At 46.7% G+C, this 26,557-nt stretch overlaps 1 protein-coding gene and 1 pseudogene across 1 annotated transcript; both read left to right on the plus strand.

Moving 5' to 3' along the window:
- The first annotated feature begins 2,312 nt into the window (after positions 1–2,312).
- LOC116833358 (E3 ubiquitin-protein ligase TRIM39-like) lies at positions 2,313–13,018 on the plus strand (annotated as a pseudogene).
- An 11,674-nt stretch (positions 13,019–24,692) lies between these two features.
- Positions 24,693–25,882, plus strand: LOC116833357 (olfactory receptor 12D1-like). The gene has a single exon (XM_032794830.2). It carries the CDS (start codon positions 24,881–24,883, stop codon positions 25,820–25,822), a length of 942 nt encoding a protein of 313 aa, XP_032650721.1. The 5' UTR covers positions 24,693–24,880; the 3' UTR covers positions 25,823–25,882.
- Positions 25,883–26,557: the final 675 nt, after the last annotated feature.

The raw sequence follows: 26,557 nt of genomic DNA on the forward strand, positions 1-26,557 counted from the left end.
CCCTCTTAGCCCAAGAGCGAACAAAAAAAAAAGCAGCACAAACAAAGACTTCCCTCCACCAGATTTGAAGTATCTTGTCCCCCTATTGGTCCTCTGGTCAGGTGTCAGCCAGGTTCACTGGCTTCTTAACCCTTTACAGGTAAAAGAGACATTAACCCTTAACCATCTGTTTATGACAACCTGTCTGTGACTTTTACTAAAAAATACCTCTACAGATTGGGGAGCCCAGCTGGAGGTCCCACACTGCCTGAGGAGAGTTAGGCAGCTGCAGGGCTGCTCCAATCTCCGGGGGCCCCCACCACTTGTGGGGGCTTGGAGCTCCAGGGTCCCTTTCACTTGGAGCTCTGAGAGTACCCCTGCCACCTGTGGCTGCTGGGAGCTTTGAAGGACCCCGGTGCTTGCTGCAGCTCAGAGCTCCTGGGCCCTGCTGCTGCATCAACAGCTCAGAGCTCCTGGGTCCCCTACCCTCTGCGGAGGCTGGGAGCTGCAGGGGTCCCACCACCTGTGTCGGCCAGGAGCTGTGTCTGAGTCCAGCTGCCTGCAGCAACTTGGAGCTCCAGGGGGGCCCTCGACGCTGTGGCTAGGAGCTGAGGCTCTGCTGCCCACGTTGGCTGGAAACTCTGGGGCCCCCTGGCACCCATGGCCACGGGCAGCTGTGGAGTCGTCCTGCCACAGCAGGTGTGGGGGGGACTGCTGCAGCTCCCGGCCAACAGGGCTAAATTCATGACGGTCACTGGAAGTCACAGATTCCATCACTTCCGCGACCTCTGTGAAAAAATCATAGCCTTAATTATCACTGAAATGTTCATTACCACTTTTGTGTGCCTCTGTGGGCACGGATTGCACTGACTCCGAGCCTTAATGCCAAGGCAAACTTTGCAAATGCAGTGGATTGACTGAACGAGTTTAAGATTTTGCTTTGAAGTCCTGCTCAAAACTTCCTTCATTAGGGGCCCTTCCTCACCTGACACAGAAAGGATGGTGGGAGAGGAGGTGGAGGGTCGGTAGGAGATAAAGTAGAAAGGGCAGAGCTTAGGTCAGGGGTCAGCAACTTTTCAGCAGTGGTGTGCCAAGTCTTCATGAATACACTCTAATTTAAGGCTTCGCGTGCGGTAATACATTTGAACGTTTTTTAGAAGGTGTCTCTATAAGTCAGTCTATAATATAACCAAACTACTGTTATATGTAAAGTAAACAAGGTTTCAAAGTGTTTCAGAAGCTTTATTTAAAATTAAATTAAAATGCAGATTTTATTAGTTTAGTGTGATCCTTGCCCTTGCTTTTCCTTGCTGAGTTTTCCAATGTCTGCTGGCACCTATTTAGATACTTTAAGCTGCACACAGGCTTCTGAGTTATAAGTTGATAACCGCTGGCAGGAGGTCAGCGGCTGGAACCCAGAAGGCAGCTGAAGTGAGTGGAGCTGGCGGCTGGTAGGGCTGAGCAGGGCCGGAAGCCTGGACCCTGTCTGGCAGGGGGCCTGTGCTGGAACTCCAACTGGAAGCAAGGTGAGTGGGGCTGCGGAGGGGACCTCGGCTAGCAAGGGGACCAGCAGCCAGAAGCCCAGAGCAGCAGCGGGCTGAGGGGGTCAGCCTGCCATCACTCTGGGTTTCCACCACTGGCTCCTGCCAGCTGGGTCTCAGCCTGCCACCTGCCTGGAGTTCCTTCCCCCAGGCCAGCAGCGAGTGCTGAGTGGGGCTGCGGCACGGGGAGGAACCCGACTGGCAAGGGCCAGCAGCGGAACCCAGAGTGTGGGGCTGAGTGGCTCACCCCCCCCTGCGTGATGTCAAAAATCGGCTCGCATGCCACCTTTGGAACGCGTGCTGTAGGTTGCCGACCCTTGGCTTAGGTTATTTGCATGGCCTTAACTGTGCATTTCAATTTTGCCATGTTTTGGAAGGAGTTTGCCTTGGTATATAAACAGGATCAGGGCCTAATTTATGTTTGTCAGTTCTTTTATTAAATGAACAGTAACGTCCAGTGGGCCCATATGTCATTAGGTTTAAATGCTATTTTATATATTTATTTTTGAAAAAGCGACAGTGTTCTTCAGGTTTTTCCTCTTAAAGAAACACAGAAAGATTTATCACTTTCCCCCACTTCAGCACTGCTCTTTGCCTGGGGAATTTAATATTGGTCCCTTCACAGAGAGCTTTGCATTTCTCTGCACAGTCTCCAGAGCCTGAAAATCAAACAGGCTTCCCCCGCAGCTCAGCCAATGAAAAAAGACCCTAAGTGAACAAACACCCAATTGCGGCTGCAGTCTAAAGGCAGAAAAGTGAAATGAAACCTGTCACTTTCCCCCACTGGGAGCCATGGCTGCAGAGAGCCCTGTACAGAGGCTCCAGGATGAAGCTTCTTGTTCCACCTGTCTGGAGTATTTCAAAGACCCGGTGTCTATCCACTGCGGGCACAACTTCTGCCAGGCCTGCATCACCAACTACTGGGAGGAATCGGATACCAAATTCTCCTGCCCCCAGTGCAGAGAAACTGCTAAGCAGAGAAACTTCAGATCCAACAGGGAGCTGGAGAAAATTATCGAAATAGCCAAACGGCTGAGCTTACAGGCAGCCAAAGGCTCAGGAGGCGAGTGAGTGTGTGAGAAACACCAGGAGACCCTGAAGCTGTTCTGCGAGGAGGATCAAGTCCCCATCTGTGTGATCTGCCGAGGGTCCCAGGCTCACAGAGCTCACACGGTGGTTCCCATAGAGGAGGCTGCCCAGGAGTACAAGGTAGGGAAGCCCAGTCTGTTGTAACAGGCAGGAGTTTAAATAAGCAAAGCATCACATAGAATGGGATCTTCCACTGGGAATGTCTAGACTTGCACATATTTAGGGTTCTCGCTAGTTTAATCTGAATGCCTCATTTCCTATGTGTATGTACACACACACACGTAGCATTAAGAAGACAGGAAATGACACACTTATGTTAATTGATCTCTGTTCTCAACCTCTTGCTGAATAAAGTCTGGGAGTTGGATCCAAGTGACGCTGAACTTTTGTTGCCTAATAGTTCTGTTCAAAATGACATTGCTCAGGAGCTGAATAAAACCGACAGCGTTAATACAGGGCCCAATAGAGCAAAATGCTTAGGCACGAGCTTAACTTTAAGAGCATAATTTGTCTGACTGAAGACAATGGAGCTATCCCCTTAATCTAACGCAGTGGCCACCAGCCGGTAGATTGCGATAGACTGGTCAGTCCTGGAGCCTCTGCCAGTCAATCGCGATCTCTGGCTGCTAAAAGTCTGGCAGCACAGTGGGTCTAAGCACGCTCCCTTCCTGCCCTGTCCCCATGCCACTCCCAGATGCATGTCTCTGCGGCATCTGAGGGGAAGGGGCAGTGGGTGTCTGTGAGCTACATGTGCCTGGAAACACCGCCTCCGCAGCTCCCATTGGTCATAGTGCCCGGCCAATGGGAGCTGTGGAGTTGGCACTGGGGGGGGGGCAGGGCCAGTGGCAGTGCAAGGAATTGCCTGCTGGCCTCTCCCCCCTGGGCCACAGAGACATGCCAGCTTCCTCCCGGAGTGGTATGGGACCAGGACAGGCAGGGATCCTCCCTTAGACCCACTGCACAGTCAACTGGGAGCCACCTCGCACCCCTTTCTGAACCCCAACCTCTGTCCCAACCCAGAGTCTCCTCCTGCACTCAATCTCCCTCCCAGACCCCACACTCCATCCCTCCCACCCCTCTGACCCAGCCCTGAACCCACACCCAAACTCACTCCCAGAGCTTGCACCCTCACTCCTTTCTGCATCCCAACCCCCTGTCCTAGCCTGGAGACCCCTTCTTCACCCAAATTCCCTCCCAGAACCTGCACCCTTCCCTCCTGCACCCCAATCCCCTGCTCCAGGCTCAACCTGGAGCCACCTCCCACACGCCAAATCCCTCAGCTCCAGCCCAAAGACTGCACCCTCTGCACCCCAACCTGCTCCCCCTTCCCGGTGAAAGTGAGTGAAGGTGTGGGAGAGCAAGCAATGTAGGGAGGGGGGAATGGAGTGAGCAGCATGGGGCCTCAGGGAAGGGGTGGGTAGATCCTGGGTTGATCTTAAATTCAAAAAGTGATCTTGTACTTAAAAAGGTTAGAGACCACTGATCTAACACAAGCATGTGTTTCAGTGTTTTGCTGAACAATGGCCATTCTTTTCCTTTCTCTGTGTCACTCATTTTATTCCTGACACAGATATCACTCACTTCTTGGTTCCCAAACATGTGATGACTCAGAGGCCAGGGGGCCAAAGATCATATAGACCAAGATGGTAACATCAGTAACCAATAAAAGAGTCCAGTGAATTGGAGGAGACAAACCAGGTGGCCAACTATGCATGGCTGTGGAATCATTTTCTCCTTTTGAGTTAAATCAGCTGCAAAGAGTTTAAACAAATGCAGTCATATCCGTGCAGCTGGGTTGTAGTTTAGGGACTGCATTCTCCTAAGCTGCTATCCAAAGAAGGGGAAAAAAGTTGAACACTCAACATTATTTCTTTGCTCAGGAAAAAATTCAGAACCAATTACAGATTCTGAAGGAAGAGAGAGAAAAGCTGATGGGATTGAAACTGACCAAAGAGGCAAGAATCTGGGAGCATCTGGCAGGTACCAGTTGTTATTATCCAGCAAGGACATGTAGGTGCATGTCCCTCCCAGGGTGGGTATCTGGTAGTGTGGGGGTGGAGAGTCTGGGTCTCATGCTGTGACCATGTGTCACTGAGTGAGATCCTGTGTTTCTCTGTTCCCTTTGGGGATGTCCCATCTCTGCTGGCTGGACTGTGGCAGATACTATGTGTGTCTTGTACTCAGGCTGGTGAAAATGCCCTGGACTCTGATATGTGAAGGGGGAGAGATGCAGTGTGTGATCCTGGACTGGCTTGCACTAGGCATGAGGCCATGGCCTGGCTGCCTCGTTTCCCTCTCCTGAGCAGCCAGAAGCATCACATCTGCTCCAGGGGCACAAGGCAGCTTGTGTGATACAGAAAGTGCCTGTTCTCCCTCCACCCCTGCTGAGTCCAGGCTCAGTCTGGGCCTGTGTGTCTGTGTTTGGACAGGCCGAGAATTACTGGGGGTTCCTGTTTGCACCCCTAGATGTCTATGTGTTTTGGGATCTCTGGGAGCTGGGCAGCTATCCGGATTTCCTGAGTTAATGTATTAGCGCTGGGGTCGGCAACCGTTCAGGAGTGCAGTGCAGAGTCTTCATTTATTCACTCAGATTTAAGGTTTCACGCGCCAATCATACATTGTAACGTTTTTAGAAGGTCTCTTTCTATAAGCCTATAATATACAACTAAACGATTGTTGTAGGTAAAGTAAATAAGGTTTTAAAAATGTTTGAGACACTTCATTTAAAATAAAATTAAAATGCCGAGCCCCCATGACCAGGGGCCAGGACCCGGGCAGTGTGAGTGCCACTGAAAATCAGCTCGCGCACCGCCTTCGGCACGTGTGCCATAAGTTGCCTACCCCTGTATTAGAGGGTTAAGCTGTCTGTTGAGCTCTCTTTTGTTTCATTCTTTTTTGTTTGTTTGCTTCCCCCAGCCTTTCTCACTCTCAATGTCATCGAGGTCTGTCTACACAGTAACTAGACCCCCATGGCTGGCCCGTGCCAGCTGACTCAGGTTCGCCGGGCTCAGGCTGTGGGGATCTAGGACCCTGAGAAGTGAAACCCAAACCCTGAAGTCCATACAGCAATGAAACAGCCCTGCAGCCCAGAAGCACCAACTTTCTGTTTTCCCTGGGGGTGCTCAACCACCGCTCTGCCCCACACACCCACCCTCACTTCCCCGCTTCCTCCAAGGCCCTGCCACATTCCACACCCTCCCTCGAATGCGTCCTAGCCTCGTTCCATCTTTTCCCGCCCCCGCTTCTCCCCCTCCCCACCCCAGCGCATCGTGCATGCCACTGAACAGATGATCACTGGCATGTGAGAGGCGCTGTGTGAGGAGGAGGAGCTGATCAATGGGGCCGCTGGTGGGTATTGAGCACCTACTCTTTTTTCCCTGTGAGTGCTCCAGCCCTGGAGCACCCATGGATTTGGCGCCTATGCTGCAGCCCGAGCCCTGCGAGCCCAAATCAGCTGGCACAGATCAGCTGCAGGTTTTTCTTTGCTGTGTGGATATACTCTCAGAGTCCTGCCTTAACTTCTCCTTCAGGGACCTACCTGAAAGGTCACAGACTCTCTCGTGTCAGGCACATAGACTCACCAGTCAGATTACAGCCATCAGGGAACTGTAGGAAAATCTTCCCCCGACCAATACTGAGAACTAGATAAATTCCTGGAGAATTGATCCATCAATGGCTATTAGCCAGGATGGGCAGGGATGGTGTCCCTAGCCTGGTAGCCAGAAGCTGGGAATGAGTGACAGGGGATGGATCACTTGATGATCACCTGTTCTGTTCATTCCCTCTGAAGCACCTGGCATTGGCCATTGTCAGAAGACAGATACTGGGTTAGATGGACTTCTGGTCTGACCCAGTCTGGCCGTTATGTATTTATGGGAAAGTTTCTCTCAAGCATTATTTAAGGTTGCAATAAAATACCCCTTCCCCCTCCCCACTGAGTACCCAGGGTCTCATCTGGAGCTGCCATGAATTGGCGGAGCTGCCTTGATGTTCGTAGAGTTAAACCAGCTGAAGATCTGGCCTCAGGTGACTCACTCTGTGGGGCCTACCCTGCCCTTTCCCTTCCTCATTACAGAAGCAGGTAGAAACAGAGAGGCTGAAGATTCTGTCTGAATTTGAGCAGCTGCGGCAGTTCCTGGAGGAACAAGCGTGACTCCTGGTGGCCCGATTGGAAGAGCTGGACAAGGAGATTGAGAAGAGAAGGGATGAGAACTTTGCCAAACTCTTGGAAGAGATTTCCTGTCTAAATGACATGATCAACGAGCTAGAGGGGAAGTGCCAGCAGCCAGCGAGTGAATTCCTGCAGGTGAGATACTGGATCCTTGATATGCAAGAGCCTTGGAGTCCAAGAGTCAAACACTAGAGTAGAACTCACAAGTTACGCAGCTGAAATATAATTTTTTACTCTTTCTATCCTTTAGTATTGTTATTTACTTCATTGTTCAGAGAACCTGGGAATTTTAAATCAAATGTAACCTATCTAAGCACTCAAATGTCCCCCATGACCATCGGATCTGCATGCCTCCCCAAAATAAATGTATTGGTCCTCTTCTTAGGGAAGGATTATTAGCTGCAATTTACAGATTGGGTGGACTGAGGCAAAGAAACCTGGATCCCAAAGGGACTTGTCATTGTAAGGCCTAACTTTCAGGTCCTTAGAAAATCACTGTAACAACAGTGGGATCCACAACGTTAGGCCCCCAGACTCCCTGCAGGAGGCACTGGCAGAGCTAGGCACCAAAGAACAGGAGCCACAAAAGCCAGCATGCTAGGCAAGGGGACGCCGAAGCCGGCCAATGGGAGATGCCGAGAAGAGGGGTGTGTCTCACGCCCACCTTACAAAGAGAGGTGCCCAAATCTGGACTGAAGGGAAGGCGCCTGGCTCTTGCAAATGGGAACCCCTTACCTGGAGACTGGTGGTTTCTGGTGCTTATATCGTTCTTGTGGGAAAGAGTCAGGTGGGTAACTAGTGCCCAACAAAGCCACGCTGGTGGCAGAGCTGGCTTGCCCTTGTAACCTTTAGCTCAGTAATTAGGGTACTCGGTAAGGAGGTAAGAAATTCTGGTTCAATCCCTGTCTGATGAGAAGAAGAGAAGTGACAGGGGGTCCCCATCTTAGAGATACACACCCTAACCCCTGGCCTAAAGAGCGGATTTCAGTTTGCTTGTCTTCTAGCCTACTCGAAGGAAGGGGCACAATGGACTAAACAGTTAAGTACAAAGAATACCCCTAAAGTTATATCCTGAAGTCATCTAAACAGCTACCGTGATTGGTTTGCATTGCATCTCGTTGATATCACTAAGGTTCCTTCTCTCCCTTCCCCTTCTAGGATGTCCGAAGCACCTTGAGCAGGTATGCAGCTCCTTCTCACTTCCACTCACAAGTTTCCCTTCTGTTCTTATTATCGGTTTGTATTGTGGCAGTATTTAGGGGCCCCAAATCACAGAATAATAGGGCTCCATTATGCTAGGCAATGGAAAAAAGATATCAGACACTCCATGCCATAGGCGCCGATTCCATGGGTGGTCTGTGGCTGGAGCACCCACGGAAGAAAAATAGAGGGTGCTCAGCACCCACCGGTGGCCACGCTGATCAGTTCTTGCCCCTCCCTCTCAGCAGTTCCCGCCCACTGCGGATCAGCTGTTCGGCAATGTGCAGGAAGCACTAGGGTGGAGGGGGCAGAGAGAGGGCAGGGCGCACTCAAGAGAAGGGGTGAATGGGGTGGGAAGAGGTGGGCCGAGGCGGGGTCTTGTGGGAAGGGATGGAGTGGCGCAGAACATGGGTTGAGCACTCCCGGGAAATGAGGAAGCCAGCGCCTGTCCTGCCACACACCTCACTGGGAAAGGATCCCTCCTTCCTTGCCCTTTTGACTAGGACAAGCGTCGGTGTCCTATGCTCCAGAAAGCCTTACCTTGCAGGTCCCTCCAAATGAGGAGACCCAGATGCTTTCCTCCTCCTAGAGGGAAGGCAGAGTGAATTTCCAAACACACAGTGTCTCTCGTAGTGAAACAAGGTTTATGTGAACATAGAGCAAGAAGATCATTTTTAAAAAATTGATAATCTCCACTTATCTATGTTTATATCTCTACTGGCTGAGAGCAAAATTCTTGGCTACCTGATAAATTTTGGGTGATGCATGAGGCAAGCTGGAGCTGTGGCGTTCTCTCAGTCCACTTCCAAGCGCTTAAATGGACACATTACAAAGATGTACAGCACAGAAGTCATATTTTTTGCCCACTTATTGGTAAATCGCAGCAAGAAAGCCAAGGATGGAATTGGCCGTGAGTTCAGATGGGTTTTGTCTGGTCCATATATAAAGCACAGAATTAGAACTCTGTTAGGAAAGCTTCAACTGAGTCTTGTCTACACGGCCACCTTACAACAATGAAACTTGCTTGGTCAGGGGTGTGAAAAAACATACCCAGTTGTGAGCTGGAGCCGGTTCGCTCTGGTTGGCGGGAATGGGTTATTAAATTTAGAAACCCTTTTAGAACCGGTTGTCCTGTGTGGGACAACCAGTTCTAAAGGGGCTTCTAAATTTAACAGCCGCAGCAGGTAACCCAGGGAGGGGGACATGCAGGGGAACCGCTCTCTGCCGCAGCTCATCTGCGCCTCCTTGGGCCTGAGCGCGAAGCCACCACTTGCTTCTCAGCCCTCCCAGACTTCCTGCATGAACAGCTGATTTGCGGGAAGTGGGGGGTCTGCAAGGTCGGCCTGACCCACTGCTCCAGGCGCTGCACAGTGGCGTGGCCCGGCTCCGGCCGAGCCGCACAGCTGTAGCGCCTCCAGCCACTTCCAGGCAGTACGGTAAGGGGGCAGGGAGTGGTGTGTGTGTGTGTGTGTGTGTGTGTGTGTGTGTGTGTGTGTGTGTGTGTGTGTGTGTGTGTGGATAGGGCAGGGGAGTTTGGCGTGGTGGTTGGGGGTGGAGGGAGTGCATAGGGGTCAGGGTGGTCAGAGGGCAGGGAATGAGGGGTTGAATGGGGGCAGGGGTCCCGAGGGAGCAGTCAGGAAGGAGGAGGGGTTGGATGGGGCGGTGGGAGGCAGTTGGGGCAGAAGTTCCTGGGGCGGTCAAGGGACATAGAGAAGGGGTGGTTGGATGGGGCAGGAGTCCCAGGGGCCATCAAAAATGAGGAGGGTTGGATAGGGCAGTCGGGGAAAGGGAAGCGGGGTGGATGGGGCAGAAGTCCCGGAGGGTGGGGGCGGGCCACGACCCCCTTGTGGGGTGAGAAGGGAACCGGTTGTTAAGATCATGGCAGCTCATCACTGAACGCACCCCAATGAGTGATGCAAGTTTCAGCGCTGTAAAGCGGCAGTGTAGATAGGGCACCAGTGCTGCGAGCTACTCCCCTCCTGGGGGTGGGTTTTTTACAGCACTGGGAAAGAGCTGGAGCTGGAGCTGCGACTACACAGCCATGTTAAAACACTGCCATAGCAGTGCTTTAATGTTGTTAGAGAAGATATACCCTGAGGCTGGGATACACAAAGGCAGTCTAGGGGTAGAATCGTGACCCTGCTGAAGTCATAAGAAATTTTGCTATGGACTTTGGGATCAGGGTTTCACCCCAGTCCCATCAGGACAGTGGGGTTCCATAGCATAAAAGTCATGGGGAAAGATTTTAAAAAAAGAAAAAAGCAAACAAACAATGGAGAATAAGGCATAAACAAAATAATGAATTAGAAGAGTCTTTCTTTCCAGGTGTGAGCTGGGGAAGGTCCCGCAACCGGAGGAGGTTTCTCCTGAGGCAGAAAAAACCCCCAGCAGCATCTCTCATAAATCTATTGCTCTAAAGGAGACTCTGAGGAAATTCCAAGGTACAGAGAAGGGATCTGGGAAGAGGGGAACTTGACATATGACAGTGGGAGGAGTTAGACCAATTAGCTGTTCATGTAAAGTCCAGACAATAACAGTAAACCATGATGTTGTCATTACTGAACTCTGTAAGGGCCTAGAGCAGAGGTTCTCAACCTTTTTTCGGCTAGGACTCCCTTTGAAAATATTTCAGGCTGTGATGACCCCCTCAAAAAATGATGACCCCTCCACACCGCACCTTCCTTACTTCTGTGCTGCTGCTGGCGGCGACGCTGCCTTCAGAGCTGGGAGCCACAACCACCACTCTTGCGAGCCCCCCCCTCAATGGTCTTGCAATCCCCTTTTGGGTCGGACCCCCACTGTTTGGGAAATGCTGGCTCAGAAGAGATTCCTTGGGACTAGAACATAGGATGAGAGCTGGTTGGAAAGTGAGAGGTGTTTTCTCTCTCTCTCAAACACAGTTACTTTCGAAAATGTTTCTTTACAAATAATTCATAAGTATTATCAAAATTTCTTTTTCCCATAGAGCAGTTGTATCCTCCCCAATGGCCTCACCTACCACCCCGATCCCTCCTTTCACCCTGCATCCCCCTGGGCTATCCTTTTCTCTACTTCTACCTTTTGGCTGAGGGACCCACCCAGGCTGCCGCTGATGCTGTGTCCCTCCTCTGAGGGCCGGCCTTAGGGAAAATGGTGCCCTGGGTGCATGGACGGCAGGTGAACACCCCCTTTGGGGAGGCCAGCCCCTCGGCCCTGCCCTCCCTGTGCTGACAAAGCCCTGAGCAGCCCAGCTGCACCTAGGGTGACCAGACAGCAAGTGTGAAAAATCGGGATGGGGGTGGGGGGTAATAGGAGCCTATATAAGAAAAAGATCCAAAAATAGGGACTGTCTATAAAATCGGGACATCTGGTCACCCTAACTGCACCGGCTCAAGCTGCCCCAGCCAGCCCAGCCCCTGACCGCCAGTCCAAGCTAAGGCCCTGCTGGCTTCAGGGAAACGTTGGTAGGGCCTTGGGGTGGAGAATGGGTGGGGTCTCAGCCTGGGTTAGGGAGGCTTAGTCACCCCTAGCCTTGGGGCAAACTTGTCTTTTGGTGCCCCTGGCCCCCACTGGTGCCTCACCATCCAATCACCCCGACCCCACTGGTCCCCCCCATCCAGGCTCTGCGGCCTTTCCTCAGTGCTTAATTTGTATTGAAAGAGATGCCGGTGCTCAGCCCTGGCACAATTAAGCAGTGGCTGTCGGCAGGACAGGGAGTAGGAGTACCAGTCCGGTGTCCCCAGGACCAGCGCTTCTATTTAAGTGACCTAGGTGGTCGCCTAGGGCCCAAGGATTTGGGAGGCGGCAATTCGGCGGCGAGGGGTCCTTCTGTGCTCTGGGTCGTCGTCGGCAATTCTGCAGCGGGTCCTTCACTCACTCCGGGACCTACTGCCGAAGTGCCCCGAAGACCAGGAGCATGGAAGGATCCCCCCCGCAGCAGAATTGCCACCAACGACCTGGAGCGCGGAAGGATCCCCGCCTAGGGCGCCAAAAACCCTGGCACTGTTCCTGGGTGTCCCCTTAAATACCGCTCTTTGGGTGGCAGCCCAGCCCACCCACCTCTAAGGCTGGTCCTGCCTCCACTCTCCCCAGCTCTGTGGCTAGGAGTAGGGCAGCAGGGTGGGAAGCAGAGAGGCAGAATCTGCAACCAAAACTGTAGCTGTGACAGCACCTCTGGTGCCTAGGAGGTGGGATCCGCAGTGAAATCCCTGCTCTGTCCCAGCAGAGGCAGCTCGCTGCAATCTGGGACAGAGAAGCAGGAAATCAGAGATGGTCCCAGCCAGGATGGGGCTGCTGGGGAGTGTGAGAAATGGTCCCAGCCGCTCCCAAGGCTGAGGTCTGCCCCTAACACTCTGATTCTCTCTTGGTCTCCCCCAGCGGATGTGACTCTGGATCCAGACATGGCTCATCCCCGCCTCGTCCTGTCTGAGGATGGGAAAAGCATGAGATAGGAAGACACACACCAGCACGTGCCCAACAATCCCAAGAGATTTGATTCTTCTCGCTGCATACTGGGCCTGGAGGGCTTCTCCTCAGGGAGGCATTGCTGGGAGGTGGAGGTGGAGGATGGGGAATCCTGGGCTGTAGGGGTGGCCAGAAAGTCTGTGAGGAGAAAGGGACGGGTCACTGTTAACCAGGAGGAAGGCATCTGGGTGGGGGGTCAATGTGGGACTCAGTACCTGGCTCTCACCTCCCCCAAGATCCCCCTCTCTCTTACTGAACAGCCCAGAACAATTGGGATTTATCTGGACTGCGAAGAGGGGCTGGTGGCATTTTTTGATGCTGATAATGAGGCCCCAATATTCACTTTCCCACCAGCCTCTGTCCCTGGAGAAAAAATCCTCCCTTTACTGTGTTTGGGGAGAGCATCCCAGTTCAGACTGTGTCCCTGCATCACAGAGTATAATGTAGAGCCTTAGAAATACACATGGTTAGCCTCACACAGCCCAGTTTGTCCTGGAGGCCAAAAGGTATTTGTGCACGTCAAACCCAAGAGAAAGGGGAAAAGGCATTGACCTGTCTGTGTGTCCCAACACTGATTCTGCAGGATTCTAGCAGTTTGCAGGGGCAACTGGAACCAGAAATGGGGCATTGGAGAAGGGTAATTGGGTAGGGGGGAACGGGGAGAAGGTGGATACTGGAGAAGTGGACCTGAAAGAGTGGAAGCTAATTAATAATCTCCAGTTTTGAATGGGATTTTATAGGTGCATTTTTTAAAAAAGCAAATGGATTCTACATTCTTAGAATCCATGGAATAATTGTATTAAAGTGAATTGTAAAGTCCCCAAGGGTCCTTTTTAATCTCCTGGTGGATTTAAAAAGGAAAAAAATGGATTAAGTGAAACTGCAATAAGGGAGGCAGTGTGTCCTAGTGGATAGAGCACTGGATTCAGGAGAGCTGGGTTCTCTTTCCAGCATAGCCACTAGCCTATTGGACAGTTTGGGCATGGCTCTGTACCGCTCTCTCCCCATCTGTGAAATGGGGCTGATACTCTTCTCCATCTAAGTGTAAGGTCAGAAAGGGAGTGTCACATGGATGATTTTGTTTGCAGCAAGTAATTTAACACACTATCATTTTTTAAGGCAAGTTGTACAAATAATAAACTTTATTTTATTTCATGACTTATGTCAGTGAAGTGTTCTATTGTTTACCTTTTTCACATTAATCCTGTTAGCAATATTAAACCTACTATCTTTGATTTATGCAGCATATACCAAAACAAATGTTAAGTAAAAATTTACTTCCCTAAAATGAAAATGCACTAAGGTGTTAACCGTCAATGTCATCAAAATAGAGCAAGCAGCGTGTAAACAATCAGAATGAAAATACTTCCCCACGCATAAAGCCCAAATAACCAGATCTTGGGATGGAGGGGAGTGGAAATCCACCGGGCCACGGCAGGGCTTCCTTCTACCATGTAGCGTGCAATAATGATTGTAGCCTTTTTCAAATGCATATGATGGGTGTTTAGAGTCTGAAAAGTGATACATCCATTGCCTTCGCACATCCACATCCATGTTGACCCATGTAGAGCCAGCACACAGATCCTTGTTCAGTTGCTTGGCAATTTCTACCCATGTAAACCCACCACAATTGTTTTAGTGGACAGCTTCGCAATGCCCTCTGCACGAAGTTAAATTTCACAAACACACCATCCACCAATAAAAACAGTTGAACCAGATAGAACCAAATTTCATGATATATACCGGATAAAGGCAGTGCTCCAGGGGGCGGGGCTGCGCACTCCAGGATCAAAGCAAGTTCAACATAACACATAAAGTGCTCCACTTAGGAAGGAACAATCAGTTTTCACACAATCAGAATGGGAAGAGACTGTTAGGAAGGAGTATGGCCAGAAACGAGAATTCTTAAGGGTATAGTGGACCACAAGCTAATATGAGTCAACAGGTGTGATACTGTTCAAAAAAAAGCAAACGTGATTCTGGGATGCAGATGACGGTGTGGTGTTGTTAGATAAGAGACATCGAGAAGTCATTCTGTCCACTCTAATACACTGCGCTGGTTAGGCTCAACTGGAGTATTGTGTCCAGTTCTGGCACCCGCTTTCAAGAAGATGTGGAGAAAATTATGGAGAGGGTCCAGAGGAAGAAAGCAAATAATAAAAAATATAAAAACAAGGAATATTAAAGGTCTTGAGAATGACCTATGAAAGGAAGGGGAAAAGATTGTGGTTTTATTGTTGTAGTTTGAGAAAAGCGAAAGAGTGAGAGGGGACATAGATAGCAGTTTTGCATGGGATAAAGGGTGTCATGAGAGGAGAAAGAGGAGATAAAAATCTGTAGTATTCACATTCAATATGCTCTAATAGTGATAGAACAAAGAAGACATATGGAGCGTAAAACGCAGTCAAGGGTGTGATTTTGTTTATGTTGTTTGGATCATCAAGGAAAAGTTCCTAAACTGTCAAGGTAGTGGCAACACTGGAATAAATTGCCTAAGGGAGGTTGTGGAATCTCATCTCGAATATTTAAGAGTAGGTTAGATAATCTATAGGGATGGTCTGAGTATTTGGTCCCAATGGAGGGCGGGGGACTGGACTAGATGCCTCTCGAGTCCCTTCCTCCTAGAGTCTATTTGAGTCTATAACGCGGTTTCACTTACAAAGCGGTAAGATTTTTTGGCGCCCGAGGGAGAAGAGTGTATAATAATTAGGTGAGAGGTGTACTTGCATGCGAGTGTAGGTAAATTATCACCAATGTATTCTGTATCCGTGACAATTCTTCTTTGAGCAAGCTAGAGCAGGAAGACTGTATAGCCAAGAAATATTTTATTAAAAATTAGAAGGGAATAATGATGTGTAGGTATTATATATAGGATTAATCAGTGAGTTTTGATGGGGACTTGTTGTCTTGGATGTTATTAAAGTTAAGACAGTATAATTAAGGTAAGGTAGATGCTTTAGAAGATGGTAAAATGATAATAATTCAAATTAAGAGAGGTAGCATCATAGAAGTAGCAGAGTGAAAGGAAAACGTGATTAAGATCAAAGATGAGAAACAGGAGACATTGAAAAGATCGAGAACAGATTTAGGTAATACAATCAAGATACAAGAGAAAGAAAAGAAATTAGTGGAAAGTACATAGGGTTTATTTACACAAGGACTCCAATGACACGTCATTAAACCATCAGACAAAACTTGACATATTATTCTATGACACTAGAGCAGCCTTGCAGCAATGGGTATTGGTCAGTTCGAACAAATCACAATCACACACGACCCCGCCCGCTGAAGTGTATAATCTTGGGGCAGCACCGAGCACAGAACCACAAGGCAATTCGGCGCTGCGTAGTACTCACACCCTCCCCTGCCATGTTCAGCGGAATGATCATCACATTTCTGAATTTGGTCTAGGGGGTCTCTCCGGCTTTGGCTCCCACTTTGTCAACACCGTGGGTCTTAATCTGTCGTGCATACGCAGGAAAGTCAGTGCTCGTATCCTCGGCTTTCGCAAGCCACTTTCTGTCCAATTGGAAACTCAGGTCCCCGTCTCCATTTCCCCTGTGCAGAACAAGAGCAGAGAGTGAAGGAACCCTCTGGCTCACTTTCACACTGACACCCAGTGCCGAGGCAATGAAAAATGGAATTATCGCTTCCCTGTTTCCTCCCTCAGGATCATCACCCAGATTGAAACAGACACTCCAAGGAACAATTCCTCTCTCTTTTATTTTGCCCCAAAGCAATGCCTCTCCGCTCCGTATGCTCCTCGAGGCTCTTCCAGGGGAAAAAATCATTGAGCCTGCTAGGAGTGAGCAGTAGAAACCGAGGGTAGAGGGGTTTGATAGCTCCTGAGAAGACCTTGACAACGATAGAAGAGCCTCCGTCTCGGTTTAGAAGCCTCCTATCGAACTTGGCTCCTTTGTTGTCAATTAACTGTGGCCATCAGAGAGAGCAGCGAGAGGAGTCATCTGGAATCATAGAATAGACCGGATACCGTCCAATCCGACATGAGCAATGTAGCAACTAGCAAGACAGGTGCTAAGTTGACCGGCTAGTTAACACGGTTTGGCACTCCATACCTTTTATGGAAATATGCTTAACAGGTGTGAGTATGATGTAAACTGGAATATGGCATTTACTTCGCAAAAAGGTCTTGTAACATGGTCTAAGCAAAGGTTCTATTGAACTCTACATGGAAACAATTGAGCCTCCTATTTTGTATGCGATGTGCTCATTCTGTACTCTGAAGCCGGGAAACATGAGTCGTAACTCTGAGGTCCTATGTTATATTATGCAAAGCGTGGGCCCTAATGGTGGTTTAAAAACCTTGACGGCTCCCATTGACCCGATCAATTAGGTTGTAAATTGTTTTTTTCCTGCAAACCTTCCTGTGTACGTGCTGGGCCAAGCCAGGAAGAATGGAGATTAGGGTCTTAACAGAGACCACGGTACTGGAATCCTTCTTAAATCTGGTATTTTTCCATCTAGAAGGAAGGGTGAGGACCCAGAGAGACAAAAGATTCCCGCCTTATGCCAAAGCTAGAAAAGGGGGTGAAGCAGGACAAAGGGGCTGCCAGTCATGAGAAACCCCCTGCTAAGATGTCTACTGGAAGTAAGGAGGACTGTAGCAGGGGAAAGGATTGGGCCCAGACTAGGAAGGAGTCTAGTCTGTGAAAGAAGCTGATTGGAACCACCTCTGAGGGTGAGCGATTCCCTGGAATCAGTTTCTTTATGTGTTAGGCTTAGGTTTTGTTTTATTTTGCCTGGTGACTTCCTTTGTTCTGTCTGTTATGACTTGAAATCACTTACCTCCTACTTTGTATACTTAATAAAAATGACTTTTCTTTATTAATAAACCCAGAGTAAGTGATTAATCCCTGGGGGAGCAAAGAGCTGGGCATATCTCTCTGTCAGTGATCTAGAGGGTGAAGAATTTAGGAATTTACCCTGTATAAGCTGTATAGAGAGTGCAAGGCATTTATTTGGGCATCACAACTTTGGGCACTTACTAGAAGAGGACAAACAGAACCTTCCTTCCTTGACCTACAATCAGCTTGATTCCAGGCTGAGGTTTCAAGAGAATTGATTTTATTCTTAGATGCAATGCAAAACAAACATCCCCCTGTAGACATTGGAAGAGGGAGTCTGAAATGGATCTACCACTAAAGCACGTTGCCTTTCATCAGTAGCCACCTGAGCAAGAGGGTAACCATTGGCCTAGAGGTGAAAGGCCCATAGCCCACACTCCCAAGTCTTCAGCAGCTAGATCTTAGGAATGGAAAAGCTTAATGATCTTTCTCTGGGGTGGTTAATTCCAAAGACTTGTATATAGCGCTGGGTGAAAGATTTTTGGATGAATATTCTATTTAGTGAAATATTTTGGTGGACCCAAAATGATTGTTTGGTTTGGTTTGGTCTCACCAAGAAAAGTGAAAAAAAAGAAAAAGAATATAAGGGAAAAAGCAATGTTTAGGAGTGCAAGATCAAACATCCAACGTGGGGCTCAAACCCACGATCCTGAGATTAAGAGGCTCATGCTTTACTAACTGAGCTAGTCCTATTGCAATTATGCACAGCATGGGCTATTAATTGTGGTTTTAAACCTTGATATCTCCCACTGACCCAGACAGTTGGTTGTAAATGTTTTTTTGACCTGTAAACCTTCTTGTGTATGTGTGGGCCAAGCCAGGAAAAATGGAGACTAGGGGTCTTACAGAGACCATGATACTGTAATCCATCTTAAATCTGTTATTTTTCCATTTAGATTGTTCCCTAATGGCCACACAATTTACCAATGTTTTTATGGCTTACTCAGAACAATGCTTCCTCTGGTCTTGTCCCATAGCGGCCCTACTCTACTTACACTATGTTGATGACATCTTCATCATCGGGACCCACGGGAAGGAGGCCCTTTAGTAATTCCACAAGAATTTTAACTATTTCAACCCCATCATCAACCTCAGCCTGGACCAGGCCACACAGAAGATCCCCTTCTGCACACTACACTGCATATAATCGATGGTCACGTAAAGACTACCCCATACCAGAAACCTACTGAACGCTATACTTACTTACATGCCTCCAGCTTTCATCCAGGCCACATCACATGACCCTTTGTCTATAGCCAAGCGTTAAGATACAACCGCATTTGCTGCAATCCCTCAGACAGAGACACACACCTACATGATCAAGCAATACCCACCTGGGGTATTGAAGAAAGAGACTGACAGAGACAAAAGAGTACGCAGATGTCTCCTACTACAAGACAGGCCCAACAAAGAAACTAACTGAACACCACTAACCATCACCTACAGTCCCCAACTAAAACCTCTCCAGAACATCATGAAGGATCTACAACCATCCTGAAGGACGATCTCACTCTTACAGACCTTGGAGGACAGGGCAGTCCTCACTTACAGACAGCCCCCCAACCTGAAGCAAATACTCACCAGCAACTACTCACCACGCAACAGAAACACTAACCCAGGAAGCAGTGCCTGCAACAAACCCCATTGCCAACTCCGTCGTCATATCTATTCAATCAACACCATCATAGGACATAACCACATTAGCCACGCCATCAGGGGCTCGTCCACCTGCACATCTACCAATGTGATATATGCCATCATGTGCCAGCAATGCCCCTCTGCCATGTACTCTGGCCAAACCAGACAGTCTCTATGCAAAAGAATAAATGGACACAAATCAGACATCAAGAATTGTAACTTTCAAAAACCAGTAGGAAAGCATTTCAGTCTCCCTGGACACTCAATAACAGACTTAAAGTGGCTATTCCTCAACAAAAAAACTTCAAAAACAGACTCAAATTAATTTGAATATTTGACACTATCAGATTAGGCCTGAATAAAGGCTGAGAGTGGCTGGGTCACTACAAAAAAATCACTTTCCTTATGTTGATAATCACACCTTCTTGTCAACTGTTGGGAATGGTCCACATCTGCCATGATTAAGCTGGCCTAGTTAGCACTGACCCTCCACTTGGTAAGGCAACTCCCATCTTTTCATGTGCTATATATTTATACCTGCTTACTGTATTTTTCACTCCATGCATCTGATGAAGTGGGTTATAGCCCACAAAAGCTTATGCCCAAATAAATTTGTTAGTCTCTAAGGTGCCACAAGAACTCCTCATTGGTTAAATCTGGACAAGTAATTACTGATATAACTATTGTGAATATGTTTATAGTAAATGGAGGCAGAGTTACTAAGTAACCTATTGTGGGTATATTAATAGTAAATAAGTAGCAGAACTTCCTGAACTGGTAGATTGTCTTAGACAATCTGCAATGATTGGGTGTACAAAATTTGCAAAGCTATTGGTCCTTACATACAAGACGCGATGTTGGTAGCTAGGAAAGATGTTATTAAGTGTGTGTGTTTGATATGAATGGAACTGTGGATTCACTTGCACCTAAGCCCCAGATCTGGCCTGGCCAGCATGGGAAAAGCTGTTACATGCCTAATAAAAACTTACTGTTGAGCTGGGAGTGAATGAGAGAGGTTTTTTTGGTCCAGAGAACTGGTAACCGTTCCAGAACTGGATGAGGTGTTCTGGTAAGCCAAGTGGAAGGGTCTTGGAGAATCAAACATATGGATCAAGTTTCCCAACACAATGAAGTCTTCTGAATGTCATCCACGTCAGATATATTAGATCTTCCTCAACTCCTCCACACACGGCTTGATTGGTTTGGGATTAACAGATTAGCAGGTTGAATAGGAAAATCTTGAAAAAATCCAGTTAACTTTGAGGGTGTAACAAAGGCCATTTTTCCACTTTTCATCTGAAAATTTCCATCACACTCTCAGTCATGTTTGTAGGAGTGAAAGTCTTTGGTCAAGTCATTACCAAAACATGGTAGACTGGGGACATTTGCTCACTTCTTTGCACATACTGATGCTTGATTGCTTTGGTTTGTTCATAAAATCTAACCTCCTGCAAAATTGCATCTAATTTGCTATATCTGTTTTAACCCTTCACAGCTAATGGAACATTATCACAGTGAACCAAATTCAATCATGGTGGACATTCAGTGGTTTAGTAAAAATAAAAATAAATAAATAATAAAAACACAAACCATATTTGCTACCAGGGTTTTTTTTTTTAGGCTGGATATTCAAATATATTGAATGGAAGTTGAGTGCCTAACTCCTTAGGATTTTTGCTTATATTTATTTATTTTCCTAGCAGCTTCCTGCCTGCTTGACTTTGCTTTCTGTAGGGAATCTTTGGCTTGTTATGCACATACCATGACCCTCATGTGTTCAGAGATTCTCCCAGAGGACCATCTAGAGAAGGAATTGGTCCCCTGTGTATTCAGACTTGTAATATGATAAAAGGTTCATTTGTTCACAGATTCAGCACATCATCCAGAAGTTCATTCAATAGGAGCTTGCATCTCTTCTTCATTCTGAACAGACGAACTCCTGCTATTTCTCTTCACCATTTGACACCAGTCATTTTATTGTTTCCATTACAAGGGCGACCAACGTGACCCTGTAATAAGCCTCCTTTCACAATCTGGATTTAGCGTTCAAAATCTGGGGTTAGCATGAACTCAAGCTGTATTATCGTTTGGTCTTTCTCGCTGCCACCATCAAAATTTCAGGGTTTTGGCCACTTTGTCTCCGCAACTTTCCCTGGCGAGACCCAAGGACAGAGCTCTGAGTCTTTGCAAAGGAAGTATCAATTCCTTCCCTCCCTCCCACACAGACTTTCCTCTTTTGGCTATGAGAGTATTTGATGGCAACTCTTTACATCACCAATACCAAGAGCCTGTTCCCTCTCTTCACAAGAGGACAACTCAAAAAGAAAGTGATGTTATCTCTCTTCTCCCCCCTCCATCAATCCTGGTGGCTGCGAGGCTTATCTGAGAGAAAACTCAAAACTTTAAGAAATTTATATTAAAAGAAAGAAAGACATAGATATAATCTGTTCAAATGCATAACAGGGTATTGTATAGAAAATATTGATAATAGCCTTATTCAAAAGTATCCAATTTAACTTCCAGAACTCACACATGTAAATACAAATACATTAAACTATTGCTTTTTTTTGTACTCAACACTTGGTACAGAAGGTAGAAGAAGCTTGGGAGATAGAAAAAAAGACTCTTTCCCTCATAGCGAGAGAAACATAGACGACAAAGACAAAAAACACCCAGAAGTTCCCTCCCTCACTTTGAAAAATCCGGTTTCCTGATTGGTCCTCTGGTCAGGTGTTTGGTTCCCTTTGTTAACCCTTTACAGGTGAAAGAAACATTAACCCTTAGCTATCTGTTTATGACAGGCCCCTGGCTGAGCTTTGAGGGAACAGCATGAGAGAGTCACCAAGGGTAGGAGTTTCAAATTGCATCAGACTCCTTTTGAAAAGCTCTTGATTTTGGAAATGCAAGTAGCCCTAACAGCCAATGCTTCAGAAACTTGTGTATTACCCCCAAAATTAAGGTAGGTTTCTAGACTAGGAGTTTCAAAACACAACACATTTAGAAGGTGGCATAGGTTTCATAGATTCATGAAATTGAAGGCCAGAAGGGACCATTATTATAATCTAGTCTGACATCCTGTATAACTGGGCTTGGAAAAATTCAAATTTTGCTTTTTTTTTAAATATATTTTTGATGGATAATATCAATGTTTATTTGTAAACATTTTTATCACTTTAAATTTTCACAGCTGTGGGAAATTTAGGCAGGGCGGAAGGTCAGACAATCATTATGGAATGATAGTGGACATTGAGATTCAAAAAGTTTAAGCTTTATAACCCTTACAACACAAAATGTCAATGTCACACGTCAAAATATACGAAGTAAATAGCCTTAAATTAAACTCAAATGAGTTCTCAAGCAATATTTTTCTTGTGTTGCAGAGCGATACATTTCTATTATCAACAGAAATATTTTTTCATTGTTTTGTGTGTGTATGGTGAAATTGACATTTAATGATATTTACAGATAAAAAGCTGATACCTCCGAGTCCACTTATGCAGCATTCATTACAGCTCATTTTATACACATTAAAGTTTGACTCTAATAAATGTTCCAGCAGCATTTTTCTACCTTTGCCTATGTCTAAATTTCAATGATCAAAGGCAATATTTTTCCATTGGTTTGTGTGTGTACATTGAAATCAATGTTCACTGACATTTACTGATAAAAACAAATGCTTCCAAGCATATGTATAAATTATGCCAAAGAATCCCACCAAATGATTCCTGTGTAACATGTATGTGAGATATAGCAGATAGCAATGCAGTTTTTTAAAAAAAAATATCAGCCTAGTTTAGTGGCTAGAACGACCAACTAGGACTCAGGAGATCTATACTTTACCCCAGCTCAACCATTCACCTGCTGTGTGACTTTGGGTAGATGGTTCCCTCCCTTTGTTTCACCACACACCCTTTATTTAGCTTGTGAGCTCACTGGACTGGGGCAGGGCTATCTCTCACTTTGTGTCTGTACAGTGTAAACAGGGCTCTAATCTCAGTTGTCACCTCTAATTGCTACGATATTACAAATCATAGTGGACTTGATGGGAAATGCTCAGTTGAATTGTTATTAGGCTTATGGATCCCTAGATGTAGCTTCCTGTTAATGTCCTAGGATTCTAAGCAGATAACCTCCAGTCTAAGCTCATTATGAGTGTGCCAGACATGGCAATTTTCTCCAATATCTTGGGGATACCTTACTGGATTAAGTTTAAGTATTTTGGAGGTCCATTGTATTGAATGAATGGTTTCTGTATTTTTGTGGGTCAGAATTGTATGCAACCTCTCAATGGCGGAGATGACAGGTGTGAGATGAAGGGGGTTCAACAGATTATATTGAAAAATGTGCCAGACAAGAACAGATTTTTGAGACAAAAGTGGGGGATATCCGTGAGGACTATATAGGGGGAGGTGAACGCAAATTCCCCGCCTATGCTTATGCAAAATCCCAGCCATTTGTAGCTGCACCCTGAGCAGTGAGCCATTCTCTGCTGATGACCTGTTACATGATGATAAGATCAAAGGCCCAAGATATCTAAAGGAAAGATGGAACTTTTCATGGTTGTTCTGGTTCTGAATCCGTTATGAACTTGTGACCACAGGGAAAACCCAGTTGTGGATCTGATGGACTTACTCCTACCAGAGCCTGAGGCTGGAGTTAGGTGACCTATGTTAGTCTTTTTAGCATGCATGTAGGCTATTTTATTATTTTTAATATGTTTACTCTATAATGCTTTCACCCTACAATAAATGTCCTTGCTTCTAAAGAACTGCATGGTAACATAACTGTGAGCCATTAAGCTGTTCATAGCCTTTGGAGAGAAAACAAAGCACTGGTGCTGGCATGTGTAGGCAATCTGGCTAAACAGTATAGGCAGAGAACTGTGCAGCCTGGAGAAAGCCTAGCCAGGAGGGGGAGAGACATGGTTCTGTACCAAAGAAAGGTGACGGCTGAGAAGCCTAAAATGAGGCCTTCAGTGGATCCCCGGGGAGAATACAGGTGCAGTTGCCCTGAACTGTGACAATGACTACCAGATGCTATGGGTGATCCCCAGTTCTACTCTGAGCATGTCCATTCTTCTCTAGGTGCCCCTCCCCTTCTTTCCAGTGAGAGTGGTGGGTAATAGAAGTAAATTAATGATAACAACAGGAGAGTTAAACATTTTTGCCCTAAAAATCTCACAGAAGGGGCAATGAAAACCAATGGGATGTAAACTCTGAACAATATTTGATTTTTTTTTCATGTTGGTTCAATTAAAATATCTGGATTGTTCATGGAAAACTGGGCTAATAAAGAGAGAACAATAAGAGTTTGAAAATCAGCACTCTACAATTTTCACTGGAGTCTGTCCTGTTTCTTTCAGGACCCCTTTAGCAAAAAATCTAAAACACTCTGAGATCTGTGCTTTGCTGGAATGACTGCTTTCCATGCGGCTATTTCCCATTATCAGATATGCATAGTGTTGATCTGTGAAGAGTTCTTCACCTCTTGGGAACTGCTGCAAATAAATTCATCAAGGACAATGGTCAGGTTTAACGAGCGAGAGTAAGGCAATTGGGAGTCTCACTTCAACATGGGATGGAAGATGCTTTTGCAACTGCAAAGTAGTATGATTAATATGTCTACTTTTATACATTACTCATAACTGCAGTGATAGATAGGTAGATAGATAGATAGATAGATAGATAGATAGATAGATAGATAGATTTGATTTTCTACCTATCTATCTCAGCTTTACAAAGAAATTAAAAATCGGTAATTATTTTACCTCTTTGTACTATACAATTATATCTAGGTACAGAATGCACCTATGGCTGCAGAAAGAAAACTCTCTACCACAAAATGTCTGACTCCAACCCAATGTATTGCATTAGGATCAAGTTCTGCAACATAGAGGGGGGTGGAACCTTAAGCTGCTTCACTTCCTGTTGCTTTGTCCTCTTCCTCCTGCAGGGATGGAGAACCAGACAGACGTGAGCAAGTTCTTTTTCCTGGGCATCACCAATCTGAGGAGTCTGCAGTGTTTTCTCTTTCCCCTCTTCCTGCTGCTCTACATGGCCAGTGTTTTGGGGAATGGAGTCATCGTGGCTGTGCTACTGGCCGAGCCCCAGCTTCACACTCCCATGTACTTCTTCCTGGGAAATCTCTCCATCCTAGACATCTTCTACTCCACAGTCACTGTGCCCAAGATGTTAGCCGGCTTCCTCTCAGGGCACCAGACCATCTCCTTCTCCAGCTGCCTGGCACAGCTCCATTTCTTCCATTTCCTGGGCAGCAGTGAGGCCATGCTGCTGGCTGTCATGGCCTACAACCACTACGTGGCCATCTGCAACCCACTGCTCTACACACTGGTCATGAGCCCACAGGCCTGCCTGCTGCTGGTAGGAGTCACCTGGGCCACTGGATTCCTGCACGCCCTGATGCACACGGTCATGACCTCCCGGTTGCACTTCTGTGGCCCCAACCATATCCACCACTTCTTCTGTGACATCAAGCCCCTGCTGAGCCTGGCCTGCAGCAGCACCCACCTCAACCTGAGCCTCCTCCACACCGTCACTGGGATTATTGGTGTGAGTCCATTCATCATCACGCTCCTCTCCTACCTCTACATCATCTCCTTCCTCTTCCTGAAGGTCCGGTCACGGGAAAGCAGGAGAAAGGCCTTCTCCACTTGCACCTCCCACCTCACTATGATAGCACTGTACTATGGGACAGTGATCTTTGCCTACAAGCATCCTTCTTCAGGAAGCTCAAAGAAAGAAGAGATGATCATCACCCTAGTGTACAGTGTCATCACCCCAGCTCTGAATCCCCTCATCTACACCCTGAGGAACAGTGAGGTGAAATACGCCACCAGGAAATTCATCACTAGAAAACTCTTCCCTGAAAGGAATTAAATAAAATGACTGCTTCTTGTTGTGAAGTGAAAAGGAGAGATGTTGACCAAGGGAAATATAATGTAGGGGATCTATCTTCAATATTCTCTGTAGGTGACATTCTTGCAGTGACCAAGATAGAGATGGAAAAATGTCCTCCCAGGATTTCTTCATCTCTAATTACTATGGGGGAAAATGTTTGGAGATTAATTTTAAATATTATTCCCAAACAAAATTGATATAAAGATTTATAATACATACAATTAATTGAAGTTAAACTACTTTACAGAGATATTGCATAGATTCCAAAACCAAGCACTACAAACCTTGGAAGTTGAAGGTTAACATTACATTTAAAAGAAATCTAACCCTGTTAAGGTTCACAAATGCACAGATCAGGCTTGCAAACTACCTTAACTCTGTCATGTCACAGACTCTTCCAACTTCTCTTCTTGTTAAAACACACTGAAATTTGGTACATAGGTCACATTTGAATATTTATTGATTTATTAGATGTAATTCTCATTTCCTCCCATTATTCGTCATGAATGAAATTTCTTTCACTAGAAATCTCTACTCTGGTTTGTATTCACAGCTGGCAACTAATGCAGACCATAGTGATCAAGATATTTTAAGGTCTGTGCAGCCAGCTTAAATGAATCTGATTTTTAAAGCCCCATTGATTTGTTTCTTTTCCCCACACCTCTCTTCTGGTCACAACAATGGGGAGTTAAGATTTTTTGGATGCCCCAACTG

The sequence above is a fragment of the Chelonoidis abingdonii genome, chromosome 25 (assembly GCF_003597395.2).
Source record: "Chelonoidis abingdonii isolate Lonesome George chromosome 25, CheloAbing_2.0, whole genome shotgun sequence".
Classification (NCBI taxonomy): domain Eukaryota; kingdom Metazoa; phylum Chordata; order Testudines; family Testudinidae; genus Chelonoidis; species Chelonoidis abingdonii.

Excerpts from the sequence above, each read along its gene's own strand:
- LOC116833357 (XM_032794830.2), top strand. The coding sequence starts at position 24,881 with ATGGAGAACCAGACAGACGTGAGCAAGTTCTTTTTCCTGGGCATCACC.